At 42.2% G+C, this 21068-nt stretch overlaps 1 protein-coding gene and 1 non-coding gene across 10 annotated transcripts in view; one reads left to right on the top strand and one right to left on the bottom strand.

Annotated features, from left to right (window-relative positions):
- VPS53 (VPS53 subunit of GARP complex) overlaps window positions 1-21068 on the bottom strand; it is a 204582-nt gene that overhangs the window by 7865 nt on the left and 175649 nt on the right. For all 9 annotated transcript variants that reach the window (XM_071210446.1, XM_071210445.1, XM_071210441.1 and 6 more), the window contains 2 exons: window positions 14386-14534; window positions 9764-9833 (listed from right to left, as the gene is read on the bottom strand). In XM_071210446.1, the coding sequence (XP_071066547.1) occupies window positions 9764-9833; window positions 14386-14534 (219 nt within the window). The remainder of the gene's footprint in view (window positions 1-9763; window positions 9834-14385; window positions 14535-21068) is intronic.
- LOC111762002 (U6 spliceosomal RNA) lies at window positions 2119-2225 on the top strand. The gene has a single exon (XR_002795223.1). It is a non-coding gene; the product is annotated as a U6 spliceosomal RNA (small nuclear RNA).

A 21068-nucleotide genomic window follows, 5' to 3' on the forward strand; every position in this document is an offset into this window, starting at 1 on the left:
GACTGTACCCTCACTGTGGGAGGAAGGGCACCCGGCTTGCCACAGTAGCAAACGGTGCGGCAAGAAGTGATACCGCCTCTGCCCACTGGGCCTAGATAAGGTGACCACGCCTGACTAGGCCTTTGCTGCTAATGGCTGGCTGGCGCTGCCCTCCCCCTTTTTATCTCCCGCCTAGCCCAACATCCGGCCAGCTCTCTCTCCCCCTTTCCCCTCCCCTATTCCAAACCTCTCAGCCAGCCCTCTGCCTAGCAACCGCTTACAATCACCTATCAGGAAGCAGTACCCGCCCGCACCTATCAAATCCCTCCACGCAGTCCCTAACCCTATAAAGCTATGTCCCCTTCCGCAATAAATCGGACTTGCGTACCAGACCTGGTCTCCGCGGCATTCTTTCTCCCCTCGCCGCGCGTCCTCCACGCCTGAGAGCCCCTCTGAGGCTGTCTGCCGCAGCCTCAGACGCCTTTGCAGCCAGCTGACCCCTCCAAACCCCCCCGTCAGCATCGGGGTGCAAGCCGCCCCAGCCGCAACTGGCGCCTGAACAGGGACACCTCACTGGCACTGAAAACCATCATAAAACTTGCTTATTCAATAGGGGGGAAAATGTTATCTTATTATTGCTGTATTGTGATGGCAAATTTTTCTTACTTTTTTTTCAGGAGGTTGGGACCTCAAATATGCAAAACAGGCACTCAACCACTCAGCTACACCCACTCTGCTATAGTTTGAATTTCTCTGGATACTATTGAGGGTATAGGAGATTTAACCAAATATAGACAATAACCTGCCTTTCCTTGGATTTTTTTTTAATTAGTTAATTTGTTCTCTTGGTTGCCAATTATTTAGAAGGATATCAACTTTCCTGATTGTCCATCAAAGATCAAGAATGATGCTAGGCATCTCACATAGTCTTTACAAGATCCTGACCTATGGGTATGTATCATTCCCATTTTATAGATGAGAAAATTGAAGCTCCAAAGGCTTAAAAACTTGCTAGTGGTATCCTACACAAAGGATGGGGGCTATTTGAAGAGGTAGACAGAAGCTTCATTTCCATTTCCTGCTGCCCAGGTAAATGCCAACTGGGCACTGCTGGTTTACAGCCCACATTGTTTCCTGCTGATTCCTTGAGTACTTCTAATCTACTGCTGCTCCTGGCAACCATGTGGCAGAGAAAGGACTGCAAGTCTAGAAAGATACATTCTGGCTTGTTGGAATGTATAGGAAAATGGGCCCAAATGCCCACCAACCAGACGAAAGCAACAGTGGATGGCATGGGTGACAGCTGCTACCACTGTCACCACTACAACTGTGATGATATTGGTCAATCTTAGGTTCAGGATGAGGTTTTCCATGTCTGCCACCTGCTCCTCTAGGAAAACCTCTCATAATTATATCAAGCAGGCATGGAATGGGATTCCTTCAGACCACATGACACTCTGCACTCTCCGATTCTCCCTATACTTTACTTTAGACAGGAGAATTAATGATGAAAGAGAAGACAAACTCGTTAATGAAAGTCACTATTAATTGTTACGATACTTATAATTTTGACAATGGTATAAAAATTACGGAAGACATCGATGTTTTCCTTGGAATAATTTGGATGGAAATATTATTCTCAAACAGGAAGGCTACACCAAGGAAAGAATAATTTCATGCAGTATTAATAACATAGTTAGTCAAAGGCTTAAACTCTGCAGGTCATTCAATTGCAGGCCAGTAAAGTTCTGGGGCATTTTGTACCTGTTCAGGTTTCCAGATATGAAAATTCTTACTGTCCTAGCGTCTGCTGTTTGAAAAGATCATGGGCTCACAGAGAAAGGCACCCAAGCAGCCAGGGGAGAGCACGGCAGAGGCCTACACAAAGAGCTCAGCATTAGACTACTGTTCCCAATTCAACATGGTGGCAGTCCAGAGCCCTCTATAAATGACTGCCATTCCTCAGAGGGAACTCTGCACAGACCTCTAAAAACCAGGTATATTAAACTTCAGGGGGATTAAAATCCTAGATATAAAAAAGAAAAACTTTAAAACTTTCAGAAAAAATTTTTTTACTTTATTGGTGGAGAAGAACATCGAATACAGTTCAAAAGTACAAACTATAGAACAGAAAGATTGGTGCTTGCTTCAGCAGTATATATACTAAAATTAGAATGGTACAAAGAAGATTAGCATGGTCCCTGCACAAGGATGACATGCAAATTTGTAAAACGTTCCATATTTTAAAAGATATATTGATATAAATAATCTCAAGAGCTAAAATAAAGATATTAGGAAAATGTCACACACATAGACACACACACATACACAAGGAAAGACTGAAAATTCTGAGACTTTAAAATAAGTCCATATCAAAGACACATAAACAAAGTAAAAAGACAAGCCCCCAAACTCGGAGTGGATATTTGCAACACTGAGAAAGGAATGATGTTCAGAGCACAGGAAGAGTTCTACAAATCATTAAGAAAAAGACCAACTACCTCAATCAAAGAACAGAAATGGGCAATTCAGAAAAGAGGAAACCCAAATGCCCCCAAACCAAGTGAAATGATGCTTAATTTTATTAACTATCTAGTAAATGCAAAATAAAGTGTAATTGTGTTCCATTTCACACCCATCAGATAGACAAGAGAAAAATGTTCGATTATACCAAGTGTTGGCATGGCTATAGTGCAATGTAATTGACAGTGCTGGTGAGAGTACAAATTGGCTCAAGCATTTTGGGGGAAATTTAGTAATGTTTTCTTACTTGAAGATGTACATAACCCGTAACACAGCATTTACACTTACATCTTAGAGGAATTCTTGCCTACATAGAAAAATGTTCCCTGTATCATTGCTTATCAAAGCGAAAGACTAGAAACAATTTAAATGTCCATCAACATAGACTGGATAAACAAATGGTGGCATATTCATCAATCGAATATGATACTGAAGTTAAAATGAATGAGCTCAAATAACAAATACTGACACGGAAAAATCTCAAAAAAACATGTTGAACAGAAAAGCAAGTGGTGAAATGATATATATAATTTACCATTTATAAAAGTTTAAAAACATGCAAAGCAAAATTATATATTATTTATGGATATATGCACATGTACTGTATCAAAACACATATGGGAATGATAAAAATCAAAATCAGAATATTTGTTTCCTCTCGGCAGAGAGGAGGGGAGTGGCTGGGGGGACCCACAGGGGACTTTGGCAATAACTGTAATGATTTGTTTTGTAGAAAAAGGAAAGATCTGAAGCAAACATGGGAACATGCTAAGATTTTACTGAGCTGAGTGGTGAGAGCTAGTATTCTTTATATGATTTTTAAAATTTTTTAAAAAAATAAAATAAAATATTTAAAATAAAAATATTTCTTTTTTGGTGAGGGGGATATGCTATCTGAGGCCAGTGAGGACTCAACTTAGTTTCTGTGTAGCAATATTTGAGAGCCTTGTCAAAATTAAAGCCATGTCTTAGCAATTATTTGTTGGCAGAAAAAAAAAATCAGTGATTATATTTTAGAACATAAGGGGATAAGTGCTTCTCAGCCTTTTGGTTAAGATAATGTGTAGACATAGGGATATTTCCTGCTTTTTCCCCCTACAATTTCTACTTTCCCCAGAGATATATGAATAAATGATCATATAGCCTTAAGTGACAGAATGAGTATTGAACAAACCAGACATAATTCTCTAGTGTACCCCATCTATGGATGGCGTTTTCATCCCCTGGCTAGTCACAGTAAAATTCTATCCTCACCAGACAGCTGGACAGATGGAAAGCGCCAGTCTGACAGGATTCACTACCTGTAGGAAGCGAAGGTAATAGGTCCTGTTTATCCTGAAACTCTGCTGGCTTCCATCTTTGAAAAGGGTAACTGTGCATCTCCTTAGGCATGATGCATTGGATAAGGGGTGAAGAGCACCCAATTCAGGTGAGCCTCTGAGATAACTTTTGGAGGGTTGTGGGCTGGCTGTAGCCAGTGATAGGCAATTGGCGTGCAGGGTTGGCCAGCATGCTATGCCAATGTAAGCTCATCACCCAGCAGTGGAAACCTCTGGGAAGGAGGGCTTTACTTCTCAAAGAGTCTCCTGCAATTCTTGGGGGACACCAGGGCTATTAGCAATGATGAAAACCTTGACTGAAAACATAATGGCACCCTCCCAGAAGGCAAAGAACCACATATGCTCTCCAAAGTCCTGCAATGTGGTGGCCCAGAGCAGGCAATTCAAGATATGGAATGCAGTGGTCAAGGTGGGACATGCCTGGTTTTTCTCTTTCTTTTTCCCTTTCATTACTTACTTTTTTTTTTGGTATAAATTTCATACAGTAAAGTACACAAATATTAAGTACACACCTTGATAAATTTACATGTATACACCCTGTAACAACTTTTCAATTCAAGATATAGAACATTTCTAGCATCCCAGAAGGCTCCCTCATGCTCTCTTCTAGTCATGGCAGTCCTTCCTTTCCCAAAAAAGTGATCACTCTTATACCCTCTATCACGAAGGATTAGTTCTGCCTCTTTTTGAGCCACTTATACATGGAAGCCTACAGTATATATTCTCTGCCTGGTTTCTTTCAATGTCTGTGAGATTCATCCATATTGTTTCAACAATCATGGGTTCTTGATTGCTATGCAGTACTGCACGTGTAAACACATGACAATATATTTATCCATTCCACTGCTGATATACTCTTGGGAGTTTTCCCAGTTTGGGCTAGTTTACAGGAAGCTGCTCTGAACAGTCCTGTCCATGTCTTCTGGTGGTCATGAACACTCATTTCTCTTGGGCAGAAGTCCTTTACCCATTACAGACATTCCTCATCCTTTCCCCCTTCTCCCCAGGCCTTGGAAACTACTAATCTCTCACATGGATTTACCTATTCTGGACATTTCAGATAAATATAATCACAAATAGGTGGTCTTTTGTGTCCAGCTTCTTTCACTTAGCATGTTTAGAAGGTTCATCCATATTGTAGCATGACTCAGTACTGCATTCTCTTTTGATGACTGAATAATATTCCATTGTGATTATAAAATATTTTGTTTATCCATTCATTAGTTGATAGGCATTTGAGTTGTTTCTGCTTTTTAGTAATTATGAACAATACTGCTATGAATATTCATACACAAGTTTTTGTTTGAATAGATATTTTCAATTCTCTTGGTTATATACCTAGGAATAGAATTGCTTGGTTATATGATAACTCTGTTTAGCTCTTTAAGAAACAGCTAAACTGGTTTCCAAAGTAGCTGAACCATTTTCAATGCCCACCAGTAAAACATGAGGGTTCCAAAATTTTCTACATTCTTACTGAAATTGCTTTTTTTTATATGGTGTGAGTAAAGGTAAAGATTGATTTTTTTTCCTACATGGATATCCAATTACCCCTCACTATTTACTGAAAAGACCATCGTTTCCCCCACTGAAGTGCAGTGCCACTTTTGTCAATTGTCTACATAAGTAGGGGTCATTTTGGAACTCAATTCTGTTCTGTTGGACTACTGTCCCTTGTGCCAGAATCACACTGCTTAATCACCATGGCATTAAAATAAGTCTTGATATCCTCAGGTTTAAGTCCTCCAACTCTATTCTTTCTTTAAAGAATATTTTAGCTATTATTGGTCTTTTGCATTTCCATCTAAACTTTAGAATCACTTTATCAATTTACATTACACACAGACACACACACACAGACACATATGTGGGACTGCTTATCTATTTAAGATTAATTTTGGAAGAATTTATATACATTTTTTTAAAGATTTATTTTTTCATCCCCTTCTCCCCCATTGTTTTTGCACTCACTGTCTGCTCTCTGTGTCCATTCACTGTGTGCATTCTATGCCTGCTCATCTTCTCTTTGGGAAACACCAGAAACTGAACCTGGGACCTCCCATGTGATAGGCAGGAGCTCAGTTGCTTGAGCCACATCTGCTTCCCTTATATTTTTTTAATATTGAATCTTTTAATCTATGATTATGGTTTTTCTAGCCATTTTTAAAGTCTTATTTAATTTCTCTTAATAACATTGTAGCTTTTCTGTGTAGAAGACTTGTAAATATATTCCTAGGTATTTAATGTTTCCTGCTGCTATATAAATGGTTTAATTTAAAATTTTTTCACTTTTAAATTGTTTATTGCTGGTATTAACAATATAACTTCTTAAAAATTGACGTTATATCCATCAATCTTGCTAAATTAGTATTCTCATAGTTTATCTGTAGGTTCTTTTTGAGATTTTTATCCACAATCATGTCCTCTGTGAAAAATGTTTTTTCCTTCCTTTTATTTCTTTAACAAAAATTTTTAAATTTTATTTTTGGCCTTACTTTACTGGCTAGGACTTTAAGGACAACATGGGATAGAAATGGTCATAGCAGATACCCTTGTCTTACTAGTAATCTCAAGAGAAAAGCTTGCTATATTTCACCAGTAGGCATGATGTTTTTTGTAAAGTTTTTCCTTAATTGTTTCATTGATTTCACTTGCTTGTCAGCACTGGTCGGTCTGTCCACCCCACATCCTTTATGACCCTGTCACGGCTGTGTCTGTCTCCTTGCTGTGTGTTGCAAGGAGAATGAAGACAGGAGAGGCTTTGAGCTCTCAGTTGCAAGGATGGGCTCACTGAAGTCAAGATGGGTCAGGTCTTAATGAGACAGAGAAAACCCACTGGCTGAAAGAGGAAAATGTGATGCAAAAGGGAGAAAGCACTAGAGCCCGAGTAGAAGCACATACACATACATACAAAAGGGAAGGAGAAAAGCCCAGCTTTTCCAAATGTAAGCTTTGTGATCTAGAAGGAAGCTAGCTTCATTTCAGGAAGCATGGGCATTTTCCTTTGGATTCTACCTGTGTAGGTGTTTGTGTGGGTGGGTAACCATCACAGGCTCAGCAGGAACCGGACCCCATGTCTCTGACAGGTCAGGGCCCGTTTCCCTGCACCATACTGTGCTTTCTCTACAGCAAGTTGGTACAAATGGTTCCCATTTCTGCTGTGTGCTCAGTCACATATTGCCCTGGCCATAAGATTAGTTAATGACCCTGCAAATCCTACAAGAAAGTCTCTGAAAATCACAAACTAGCAAGTTGCATTATAAATACAGGTATAGTTCAGCTCCATGTGCCCTTGCAGTTGCTGAGAAGGACCCCAAGGTCCAATATAAATAACTCAATATAGCAATCAAGAAGATAATAAAGAGCAGGAAAATGCCTCCTTCCTCCTTTCCCATTTAGATCCTAACCTAAATTTAGGATCTAGCACTTTTGTGGCAAAGCAGAGGCAGCTGAGATCTGGCTAAACCTTAGCACTGAATTTCACAGCTTTTGTTAAAGCTTGAATTTCAGGAGCTACATGACTGGAGGCAGAATCTGTTTCGGGCTGTGAACATCTCTTTGTTAACTTCTTGACTTCAGAAGCTTCCCTCCCTGAATGAACAAAGCCTCCAGCTACGTGACCGCTTGGGTTTCAGAGCCCAGATCCTCAGGGACAGCATGCACCCAGCTAAACCTGAGCTTAATGTGGGGCTCCCGCCCACTCTCCCACCCAGGCTGCTGCTGTGGAGGGACACTCTCCTATCACCCACTCGTATTTGTCTGGGGTCTGATAAAGTAAAGCTCCAGTTTTGGCAGATGGTTTTCTTATCCACATTTCAGAGTAGAAGCAAGTGTCTTTGGGTCTGAGCTGATTATTTTAACATTCTTTTAAAGAAGAGAAAATCTGAGGAAAATAGATATGATATTGAATTAATATGACAAAATGAAAATAGCATGGTTATTAGACATTAAATCAGCTAGCAAAAACCCAGGCAAAGCTGCACACTCATGAAAAACAAGTTCTCATTGAATCAACTTTGTGTTCTAGTGGCTGCATCAGCCTGGAGACAGAAACCTAAGCCTTCTCCGAGATACACAGATAGTAATCACTTTACCTCACCTCTGACTGCACACCACAGTGGGGTGAACAGAATGAATTCCCAGTAAACATCAGCTAATAAAACTGAAGCAAACATGTCAGGGCATTACTCTGCTGTGTCCAATGGAGAGACTTAGTTCAGCACTCATGGCATGCAAGGGTGAAGAAGTTCAAACCACTGATCCGCCACAGACAGGCACAGTCAGTGGCTGGATTCACACACCCTCTCGGGAAGTCGTCTGAGGCCATGCGTTGGACCCTGGCTGAAGCAGGCCAGCCAGCCAGCAGCAGGCAGTGACGAGATGTTACTGCGTGCTAGAAGAGATATTAGGGAAGCTGGGAAATGAAAGCAGAAACAAAGCCCTGCCCCTGGTCTCAGGAAGCCTAAAATAAATGAGACCTGGCACTTCCTGAGGGCTTACCACGTGCCAAGCCCTTTCTGTGCATTACCTTGTTTAACGCTCACAACTACCCTGTGAGGGGGTACAATGATTATACCCATCTTACAGATGAGACTGAAGCACCAGGAGCCTGACTTGTCTAAAGGTAAACAGTTGCTACATAGCAGAAACAGGGTTCGGCTTCAGACCTCTGCATTTCCAGAGCCATGTTCTTAACGATCACACCAGACTGCCACACACTTACAAAAAGACACTGCTCTTATCAGATACAAGAGATCACAGATGGCCACAGTTGCCCTATCCCAAGGTCTGGCTCTACATGAAAGACCCACGATGCACCGTGGCACATGCCAACTTGCCATTTTACTGGCACCTGGCTTGGACTAGCATAGCTGAGAGGGGAGAGCTGAGCCTCTACCAAGTCGGACCAATTTGGCAGGAAATAAAGATTGATAGGAAAGTCCTGAATTATAAAACCTTCTAATTAAAAAATATAATTTTTGAGTTCTTTCAAATATAAGAAGTAAAGTGAAATAGGTTTATAAGTGTTGACAGAAACACATTTAGAGAGAATTTATTTTAATGAATACATGAGAATCATTTTTGATCAGTATATGAATTATTTGAATCTAAACATGTGTTTTTAAAGAATCAGGGGCTGAATATTATTGTTTGTTTCTTCTTAAAATAGCTTTGATTGCTGTCTGAACTCAAACTACCCACATTTTCAGATGGTTTAAATTGGTGGTAGTTGAAAAGAGGCGACTGGCTTTGGTATGTAACTCCACCAACCCATCAGTGCTGAGTGAGATGCTTTGAAGAGAGGCTGGTCACAAAATTCAAGGGAAAGAGTGGGACTACTCAAGGAAAGTGTCTTGGGTAAGGTGAGCAGAGTTTCTGAGAAGCAAAAAGACAAGCTCTTAAGAGGGCTCTGCCCCAGCCACTGTGGCACCCAAAATACTTAGAGCCTTCGTGCTTGCCACTCCCTTTGCCTGGACACTGTTTTCCCAGCTCTTCACACAGCTGCCTCCATCTCCAGGCCCAGGTTGCAGAGAGGCCTTTTCTGAATGCAGTGGTCAGAGTCCCTAAACACTCTTCGGCATAACCTTCAGTGTGTTGGTCTCAAGCTGAAATTACCTTCTCATCTGCCTGGGAACATGCATATTAGCCGCCTCTTCTGATAGGCGTGAGCACCACGAAAGGGAGCCCTTTGCCACCTGGTACCTGTGGGGTATCCTGTATGGAGAACAATGCCTGTACTTGGTAGGTGCTCTACAAAAACGTTTTAAATAAATGGGTGACTGAGTTTAGAGAGAAGCAGCCAGGTCACATAATTGTCCCCGAATAGGAGAAATCAGTAATTTTATTTCTCCAGGGTAGATGTATATTGGAAGGCTATGTGTGTGTTCTAAGTCAGAGGCCCTATACAAATTTCACCTCACCTGTTCTGCTCCCACCATGCTGATTGGCTTGCACTTGAAGAGATGGGTGATGAACTTGGGAATGAAGGAGCTGTGGATAAAAAAGTGACAAATTAGGCTTATTCTCTTTGCATAAGCTTTTTCTTTCTTTCTTTTTTTTTTTTAATAAGGGCTTACTTCCTTCTGTAAGGAAGAAAACAGAAATGAAGGAAGCAAACACTACTGTTGCCTATCAGAATCCACTGCTTTCTTTGTCCTTCCAAACAAAACCCTGGTTTTGTTTAGGTATATGGTCTCAGGATATTGGAAAAAATGGATCCTGTCCTAAATTTCAGAAGTCATTTCCAATTAGCTTCAGTCATTGAGAGCGTGGCATTTGCTGGGTGACTGCTGTTGTCCCTGAGTGGGAGAGCATCCTCAGCTGGCCCAATCAGCTGGGAGGGAAGGGCTTTACTGCATGGCTGGGACCAGCTCTTCTTCCTCAGGGCAGCTCCAGCTGTTACATCCAATGGCTGGAGCTGCCATTTTATTACTGGGCTGAGGATGAAGCCAACCCCAAGGACAGCAGGGTAGAGCAGTGAAGAACCTGGGGCCTTAATGAAATCAACCAGCCCTGCATCTACCCTACTTCTGGATTTCCTGTAAAAAAGAAATTCACCTATTGTTTAAATCATTTTGAGTCCAGCTTCTAATACTAGTAGCTGAAACTATCCTAACAGATATAAGAATAGGAAATATATGAGGTAGTTATGGGATCTTTAAATGTACAAAATAGGAAAAAATTGCTAAGGGATCAACTGTCAGATCAACAAACAAACATGTGACCTCCCAAAAATCTACTGGGGACTCCAGGGCAACCTGGACCAGGTAGACTGATGATACTATTTAGGGAAATGGGATGGTGAAAGTGTAATAGATTAGGAAGGCTTTTTAGAAAAAACTGCAGAGACCAGAGTAGAGAAAGCTGAGTTGTAATGGTGCACAACAGAAGGTGTGGGCACTAGCAATGCCATAGTCAAGGCAAAACCTAGAGTGAATTGACCAGGAGGACCCATGACCAAGGGAAGAAGAGATGGAGGTACAGGAGGATGGGATGTGTAGCTTTCCATGAAGGCTGGCTGGCATCCTTCCCTCACACTTCAAATGTTGCTCCCCCAGCTCACGTCCTCCATGTTCTCTCTCTCTGTATCTTTTCCTGTACACTTGAGTTCACTGCAATATCCAATGGCTTACTGGACAATATATGGAATGGCCTACTGGTACCTCAACTCCAGCATACCCAAGACTCAACCCCACCCTGGAATCTCAGGCTCAGTGGACTGGAGCTCATCTACTCAGTTACCTAAGTCAGAAACTGGAGAGTTACCCAAGACTATTCCCTCCTTCAACCCCAATATCCTATCAGTTACCACCTGCTTCGCTGAACTTCTCCCATATCCAGCCTTCTCTGTCCTTGCTGCTACTACTTTTATCATTTCTCACTTGAACTCTTTCAATAGTTTCCTAACGGGTCTCCCTGCCTTGAGCCTCATCCTCTCCAGTCCATCATTGCCAAAGGGATCTACTTCAAATGTAAATATGACCAAATTCTTCCCCTGATGAAAACTTTTGTAATGGCTGCAGACAAGACCTGCCCTCATCATCTTGATTCTTCATCTCTGGCCTTGTCGTGCTAAGCCTTGAACTATGTGGAGATCTCATGATTCAGCAGGTGACTTAATGCTTCTGTGCCTTTGCTTACACTGCTCTGCTGGAACGCCCTTTACTGGGTCTTGTGGGTCGGGATATGCACACCCCTCAGGACCCTGCTCAAGAATGTCTCTTCTATGAGGCCTTTTCTCAGTCCTCCATGGGTGCCCCTGACCCCTCTTGTCTTTTATGTCTCCACCATACTCTATATGGAGTCCACAGAACTCTATCCCAACATTTAATCTACTTTATTATGCTCATGTGCTCATGTGCTTATGTGTCTATTTCCCTTCACTTGATTGTATGTCAAAGGAATACAGGGATCACATCTATTAAACGAAAGCACTGTAATGCTGTGTCTGGGACATTGTAGGTGTTCAAGTGAATGCCTGTTGAATGAATAATTTTTTAAAATGTTTTACAGGGAAATGGACTTGGCCCAGTGGTCAGGGCGTCCGTCTACCACATGGGAGGTCCTTGGCTCAAACCCCAGGCCTCCTGGACCTGTGTGGAGCTGGCCCATGCGCAGTGCTGATGTGCACAAGGAGTGCCCTGCCACACAGGGGTGTCCACTGCGTAAGAGAGCCCCATGCGCAAGGAGTGCACCTCGTAAGGACAGCCACCCAGTGCGAAAGAAAGTGCAGCCTGCCTAAGAATGGCACCACCCACAAGGAGAGCTGACACAAGATGACGCAACAAAAAGAGACACAGATTCCTATGCCGCTGACAACAACAGAAGTGGACAAATAAATAAGACACAGCAAATAGACACAGAGAACAGACAACGGGGGTGGGGGGCGGTGGGGAGAGAAATAAATAAATAAATCTTTAAAAAAAAGAGTTTTACAAATGGAAGCAGCTATTATTTTTTGAACGTTACCTCAGTTACCAGCACTTCACCAGGACATTTACATGTGTGGTCTTCTCATTTTTTCCTTCCAACTACTATAAGAAGTTTTTCTGATTATGTCCATTACTGAATGGAGGAGAATCAGCTTAGTAGATAAAGGAAGTCACTTGTGGTTCAAATTGCAGCTCCAACCAGGAGAGTGATTTTGATGCTAAACAGGAAAGGCTTTTGTTGCTCCAGAGACCAAAGAGTCAAAAGGAAACACTTTTGCACTGGTGGGGGAAGGAAAGTTAAGGGGGCAGGAATTTAATCCCCAGAGATGAGAGCTAGGGGAAGTCCTGTTGATTAGAAGGGAGTGAGAACAAGGGACTATTTGGAAGGGATTCCTCAGTCCTCTCCACCAGAGCCAGGCCAAACAAGTAATGTGAGATGGCGTTCAAGACTAATCGCCACTGAAAACAGTTTATAACCTAAATTATGTCACACCCGAGTAAGCTTTGTGCCTTTGAGTAGGGGTGAGCTGGGAAAAGACAGAGAGGAGGACATGTCTTGAGTGAGAAGTCCCTGCAATGTGATGAGCAACTACCAAGAGCTTCTCCAGGCCACCAAGAGGAGTGGCAGCCATTGCCCTAGGCTCGGGTTCTAGTCCCAGGCTGGGATTTTACAAGGATGTGAGGGTATCATGGATTAAAACAGAAAACTACTTTGGAAATTACAGGTTGAACTCTTCCAGATGTGAGAGATAGGTATCTTATTTCCCAGTGCACTCAATACAGGCCTAATATTACAGTAAAGGACCCTGAGAGAATGTGAGATTGGTAGTGGGAAAGCGCCGTCAATGGACTCCTTATTTGCTTTCGCATTAGTGAAATCAGACCCCTTTGCAACCACACTGCAGATGTTTAAGCACAGTAAAGTTTCACAGAGACACTGCTTGTACCAGAGGTTATGGGGAGTGTCACAATGTGATTTATCTGCAGTCTCTTTAACCCACTAATAAGAACCCAGAGAATGAAGGGAACATCAACTCTGGTTCGTCTGCCATACAGCAAACATTAATGCTTCCCTGGAGAGCCCACTCTATCTTTAAACTGGAAACTGAAGCTAGCACTAAACTGAAGCCCAACCCCACCTCCCACCCCCCCATAACTGTTGTTACTTAAGGACTTATTTAAGGGAGAAGGAAAGCCCTAATTGAATACAAACCAAGAGCGATTTTGGGAAGACAGAAACTTGGAGTCCTGAGTCACCATTTGGGACTTGGATGAAAACAACCTAAATACAGTAGCCTGATCGGGCTGACCTTCCTGAAGCCCTTCCCTGAGAAGTGTGCCAAAATGCTAGTTTGCTAATTGGTCAGCGAAGACTGTGACCCACTGCATTGCCTGGTCTCAGGGGAAACAGTGCTACAGCCAGATGTTGACTGGCAAAGCACCAAACTATTTCCCCGCTTCCAAACTCAAGCCAGAAATGGCCACACACGAGGATGTGGCAGGAAGATATGCAGCTCAGTGTTCACTCCATCTATTTTGGCAATGGAGCTCTCTGACTTGCTCTTCCCAACTTCTAGTACCTTTTCTGGATGCAGGGACATCTATATATAGATAATTCTGGCAGTTACAGCAATAAATACTACGGAGAGGGAGAAAGAGAGGGCTCAAAAGAAACAGAACTGATGGTTTCTGCACTTAAAGAAATTATATCTAGTTGGAGAAATAAAATGCATACATCAAATCCCTAAAAAATCATTTGTACATGTGTGTGTATGGTTCCACGGATTTTTAAAAAGTTCTAGTAACATAAAAAATAATTTGAATTATCCAAACCTGTGCAGGGAGATCATGTTCACATAATTCAAAATAAGAAGATCTCTAACTCATTTCTATTTGACTTAAGGTGTGTGATGACTGCATCACCGTTACTGTTGTAACTGTGACTTTAAGCAGCCGATTTCATTTTATTATGCTTCTTTTGAGTACAAATTAAAATTAGTTTGCCTGCAGGCACCAGAATGAGTCCCAGCTGGATGGTGGGGACACCTGGATTGGAAGTCTGCTGCATGGTAAGTCTGGCATTAAAAATAACCCAAATGCCCTGGACTCACTTTGCGAACTTAATGCAGAACTGGGTGAAGTACTTCCGTGTGGAAGCCAGGTTGTCACGGATGATGGGGACGTTCTGCTTAATGTGGAGAATGACAGAGGTGACGTAGGGGCTCTGGTCACCAACGTGCTCCACATTCTGCCACTGCATCTGAAATAGACAGGATAGGACAAGCCGTTAGAGCCTCCTCAGGAGAGTGACCTCACCTATTTTGGGGATGGAGTGGAAATTAGGTCATCGCTTAGTACCTTTTGTTCTGCAGCAGCCAATTATAAATAAAAACGAGTATGCTGACCTGATCCTGGACAGTGAAGTATAACTCAGGCACCTTTCCTGGCCCTGTCCCTCATGCTCAGCCTTCCCTTCCCATCTAAGTTGCCATCTTTTAAAGGAACCCTCACCGTGCAGCTGATCCAGGAAGCCCATTCTTCTTTCTGTCAGCTGTGCCACCAGGAGGGGACTGTGGGAAAACAGGGGAGGGACATCTAACTCAGAGCAGACTGGTTGGGCAGTCAGAGAGATGGCTGGGTTAAATTAAATGAAACCTGGAAGAGAACAGCTTATCCATTTTAAGTAAGTTAGGAGGAGTTTGGAATTTTCTAAAAAGGAAACTAGAAATGATATGACATGGGAGGCTTGCTTCAAAGTAATCTGAGGTTGGGGAAAGTGGATGGGGGCCTAGCCAAAACAAGATTAGTGATGGCTACATGGGGTCCATTATGCTATTCTCTCTACTTCTGTAAAATTTGAAAATATCCGTAATAAAAAATGTAAAAAGGCATGTGTGTAGAATCGTATATCCCTATAACCTTTAGGGTTATGGTGGGATTTTAATAACGGGAAAGGATAGAGGATCTCTGGCAAACACCAGGGCAGATCAGTGGGCAGGACAGTGACTTGGGGAACAGGCAGAAAAGAGGCACAGTGGGCTGTGTAATGACAGAGGTGGGGGAGAGGCACCTCACTGAGGCCTCGTGTGGCTCCTGACCAGGCCAGGAATGAAAATGAGACACCAGCTTTGGCTCAGAGTGAGAGGAAATGCTCTGAAACTTCACTGGCTAAACTTTTTGGAGTAAGTGCTATTTAGTAGCATGAGGCCTGGAAAAGAGAGAAGCACTGCTGTAGTGTCTTCCTTCCTAGGTATACACAGGAGAAAGAGGGCAGTATCAGGTCCTGGCCTGCCTGGAAGCTGGCAGGGATGGGCACTCCGATCCTGAAAAGAGTGAGAATGTGCCAGAGCTCTGCTGAGTCAGCCTCACAGAATGAAGCTGGACTGGCTGTTAAAAAGATCCTAAGCCAAACACAAACCATACAATACTTTCATAGAAGGAGGTCAGTATCCTGAGGCCTTGATGTCTCTGGCAAGAAAATGCTATTTTTATAGAGCTCTTGGGGAAAGGAAACATTCAATACTGAGATAGCTTGTTTAAAAGAATCATACTGTACATGGATGATTCCCCAGCTCCTGGGAAGCTCAAATGACTATGCTTTGTCCGAAGGTTTCTTCAAATCAGCAGCTATTTACCATTTAGAAGCTTAAGGTATGTGTAAGCACAGAACATAGAAAAAGCAGGAAGGGACAGCCACCCATTCTCATTTTACAGATAAGAAAACCCAGATCCAACCCTATGCAATGTCTTATAAGAAGGCTCCAGAGGGAAAACAAGTCTCTAATTTTTTATTGGGAAAAAATAGAAACAAACAATAAAAATGTCTTCTATGAATAGATTTTACATTTTAATGCTTTGGTTATGTGTAATGTTTTTGTCACTACCTTTGCTCTCATTCAAGAGGCTTCTTTTTCCATCTCATTTTAAAGATGTGACCCACCCAAACAACGAGCATCCTAGGTAACTTTATTTTTATTTATTTTTTAAACATTTTTTAATTTTTAATTTTTATTTATTTCTCTCTCCGTTGTCCCCATTGTCTGCTCTCTATGTCCATTTGCTGTGTGTTCTTCTGTGTCCACCTGTATGCTTGTCAGCAGCACCGGGAATCTGTGTCTCTTTTTGTTGTGTCATCTTGCTGCATCAGCTCTCGGTGTGTGCAGTGCCACTCCTGGGCAGGCTGCGCTTTCTTTCATGCGGGGGCGGCTCTCCTTACAGGGCACATTCCTTGCACGTGGGACTCCCCTACATTGGGGACACCCCTGCGTGGCACAGCACTCCTTGTATGCATCAGTAATGCGCTGGGCCAGCTCATCACATGGGTCAGGAGGCCCTGGGTTGAACCCTGGACCTCCCATGTGGTGGGCGGGCGCTCTATTCATTGAGCCAAATCCGCTTTCCTCTAGGTAACTTTAAATGTTCTCATCGGGGTGAGATCAAAATTGACAGATGCTATTAATGTCTATATTTGGTCCTCTTTCCCCCAACTCTGCAAGAAGACTTGAATGTCCTGACTAACCACGGCAGACCAGGCAGGAGCCTGATGCCCCACCCTCCCAATGACATGAACTCTTCCATAGTAATGTTTTCCAAGTTGGCAGTATTTTATAGGTCAAACTCTCAAAAGTTTGTAAATAATTATCTAAGCATTACAGTTCTACATTAACAAAAGACCACAAAGGGAGGTGGTGACATGTCCCACCACTGGTTACAAAGCAATTTTAAAATCAAGAAGAATGAGTGTGGGTCTTGGGACTAGTTCACCTTCACATGGGTTATGCATGTACATGGCTAGCTGTGTCAGGACATGTACAAAACTGTAAGGTATGTGAAAATGTCTAATTTACTTTAGTACTTTAGGCAGTTACGATGCCATTGGTCAGGTTAAAAGGAGTATTAAAGTCAAGCAGATTCATGATTTTAAATGTAAGCCAGCTTAACGAAGTAAGAGTGATTTAAAGGCCTAGGGAACAATGGAAGTTGATAGTGCTTTTATTTTACTTCTTTAAAAATCTTTCTTCCATGAGCAAGATAGGTAGCATTGCTTCCGCCCTGTCATTACCTGGATGGTTCGATGCTTACCATCACTCAACCTGCGTGACCTGAGGATTGCGCCTCTAATTACCCAAGCTACCTACACCAGGGCCTACTGTGTGCAAGTCACTGTGCCTGGCACTCCATGTACATCATCTCGTTTACATTCAAACATGACTGCATTCCTTTCTCACAACTATCCTGCAGATAAGGAAACTCAAAAAACTCAAGGTCACACAGCTGGTAAATGGTAGAGCAAGGACAAACCAGGTCTGTCTAAAGCCAAAGTATTACACCAGGCTGATCTCTAGACACTTGTTAAAAAAAAAAAAAAAAAGAATACAAGCACTTAACTGAGCCTTAGTTCCAAGAGACAAAGCTTGTTTCTCAAGAAGCAGCTAATGAAATATATACTGATCAACCAAAGAGCTCTTTCAAAAAAGGAAACCAACAGTAGCTTATACTAGAAAAAAAATAAACACCATGAAAAGCCATCAGTAGGAATATGACTCCAACTTTTCTAGACAAACTTTGTATTTGGCATTTGAAATTTACCCTTCCACACTTAAAAGTTTCTCCCTTTGTGCTTCGCCCCCCCCCTTTGTTTGTATTTTTTCTTTTGTGCTTTTTTTTGGGGGGGAGGGAGGAAAGGGAGAGAAAAAGGGGAAGGTTTGACTACCAAATGATATTCAACTGGTTCTATATAAACAAGGGAGAAAACAGCCTGCAAAAGAAGCAATAACTAAAATGCAGGGGTGACAGGAACAGCAAGCAAGGAAATGGCCATGGTACTAATTTCAGAGCCTCCCGCACCCCACAGTGGCCCACAGAGGCGGCCCAAGGGGCCCAGGCCTCACCAGCGAGCGCGACCTGGGGAGCACCTGTGTGGACACTTCACAGGGCACTGGGGCAGATCGTCACTCTTCCTAGAGAAAGTTCCTGGGCAGAGAATTTTGACAAGTCCATTAGTCAGGGAACAGAGCACCGTGGGCAGCTTACTATAGACCTTAGGGTTGTTGTTTTTTTTCTGTTGCTATATGAGACTTGGAAAGGGGTCTCCTGAGAAACTACTTTTTCTCGATTGAAAATTTAAATTCTGGTCTATTCCTTTTATCACTGGATTAGAGATAGACAAGGGCACAGACCCAGACATTGAAGACTCTGGGAACACCTGAGGCAATCAGAGGCTGGTGTCAGGGTTTAGGCTCTGGGCCTTGCATCCCGAGCACTGCGGCTGTCATAGGCCTGAATGCCCCGCTCACACACGCATGCCAGTGCTGTCTGGGCTGCTTTTACTCAGACAACAAGCAGCGGTTCCATTTATAGGTAACTCTGCATGCCCAGCACTGGACCAAGCATCGTGTGGGGAATAAAAAGAGGGGAGTGAAAATTTACCGAGCACCTACTATGCCCCAGGCACTACGTTGGACACTTTCACATAACTCACTGCTTACAATACTGCAGTGAAGAAGATATTATTACTCCTGCTTTACAGATAAGACAGGCTTGAAGACAAAAAGTGATTTGCTTCATGAGGCGTAACTGACAAGCAGGGTTGAGATCTAGACATAGGTTTGTCTAACTCCAAAGTCCATGTTCTTTCCATATTCCCATGTTGCTTTCCAAACAAGAGTTACCAACCACATGGGAGAACGGGGGCAAGCAAAACCAATGTATAGAACGAGATTGTACATATGTAGATGTGGCAGTGATGACAGTGTGTAAGAATGGCTCTGCTCTTTTTTTTTCTTTTAAAGATTTATTATTTTTAAAAGTTTATCTCTCCCCACTGCCCCCATTCCCCCCATTGTCTGCTCTCTGTGTCCATTCGTTGTGTGTTCTGTGTCTGCTTGAATTCTCATTAGGCAGTTCTGGGAACTGATCCTAGGACCTTCTGGAGTGGGAGAGGGCGATTACTCTCTTGTGCCACCTCAGATCCCTGTTCTGCTACATCTTCTTTATTTTCTTTCCTCTGTGTCTCTTGTTGCATCATCTTGCTGCGCCAGCTCTCCATGTCGGCTGGCACTCCCGCGTAGGGTGGCATTACCAAGCAGGGTGGCATTCCTGCACGAGGCCGCATTCCTGCATGGGTTGGCATTCCGTGTGGGCCAGCTTGCCGCGTGGTCCAGCTTGCCCTCACCAGGAGGCCCTCGTCATCAAACCCTGTACCTCCTGTATGGTAGATGGGAGCCCAATTGGTTGAACCACATCTGTTTCCCTCTCTTTGGTTTTTAACTCCAAGGGGAACATAAAGAAAATCCAGAATACAAAGTGGGTGGAGCAACAAAGGCCTGAAGAAGAGCATACATAAAACCATATATAATCTTTTGGTCCCCATGCACTGCTGGGCTGACGGCAAGGTGAATTTAGATAACCTTTTTTGAAAGGAATTTGAAATATCCATCAAAGGCCTTAGGATTTTATGTAGTATTTGATGTCTGCAATTCCCATTAAGGCAGGAGTTCTTAACCCTTTTTGTTCCATGGGCCCCTTGTTTTTGGCCAGTCAGGTGAAAACCACGGACACTTTACTAAGTCAGCACTATATATTATTTAATAAATGTATCATACTTGTACCAACACATCCCAAGAATATTTTTTTAAATTTCAATTCAAGCTCATGGACCCCTTGTTAAGAATCCCTGCATTAAGGCAATTAATTTGAAGTTAAAATTTACAAATGTTCAGAAAAATGTATATACATGAGGCTGCCCATTGCCAGACTGTTTCTATTTGTAAGAAATTAAACAAAGTATCTATCAAAAGTGAATTGATTAAATACATTTTAAGGGAAGCAGTACATTATAGTACCTAAGATGATGGAATCTGGAGCCAGTCAGTTATGAGTTCTAATTTTCTGTGCAGTCTTCTAAGTGTGACTTAGGCAAGTTACCTATCCTCTCCAAGCCTCAGTTTTCTTATTTATAAAATTGGGATGATAATTCTCTATAATCTATACAATTATTGAAAGATAATGCATGGCTTAACACAGTGCCTGGCACATACTAATTCCATAGTAAAAGTTAGCAATTGTTAGGATCTTAAGAATAAATACTGTAGTATGAAACACAATGCAATCACTAAAAATATTGCAGCTTTAGCTTTCATGACAGAAAACTATTAAGATCTGCTAAATGAGAAAAACAGGTTACAAATCAGTATAAAAAGCATTAACTGACTTTCATTTTTAAAAATACATGCATAAGCCAAAAGAAATTATATCTTTTAATTGGAATAATAGTGATTTAAAATTTCTTTTTTTAATCTAAATTTTCTATAATGAAAGTAATTTACTTTTGTCATAATGAAAATTATTTGATGAAAAAGGAAGCTGTGCTTTGATTACAGCTGGAAAAAGAACTGGAGGGTTTCTTAACCAGGGAGCTCTGTGGCCTCCAGAAATAGACCTGTATTTTAATGACTGAGGAAAATGAGAACAGATTTGAGGACTGCTCTAGCTATTTCAGAATGTCTTTGGGGGATAGTAACGTAGCCGTCTAAATTAGTCCATGTTCACAATCCTGAAACCTAATGGAAATTACATGCCAGACCAGAAGGAAATTTAATTTGTTCAGTTTCTTCTTTCTGTTTTCTATAAAACTACCATTAATAGGCAAAAAGCTAAGAGTGTATTTGATTTTGGACAGAGACTTAGATCTTTTCAACCTAGCAATGTCAGTTGCTTTAGAAAAAAGGACATGGCAGGGGTGGCTAGGGGTGGACACACACCACGAAACCAAAGGTCCCACTAAGGAGTCCAC

This window comes from Dasypus novemcinctus, chromosome 21, assembly GCF_030445035.2.
Source record: "Dasypus novemcinctus isolate mDasNov1 chromosome 21, mDasNov1.1.hap2, whole genome shotgun sequence".
NCBI classification, from domain to species: Eukaryota; Metazoa; Chordata; class Mammalia; order Cingulata; family Dasypodidae; genus Dasypus; species Dasypus novemcinctus.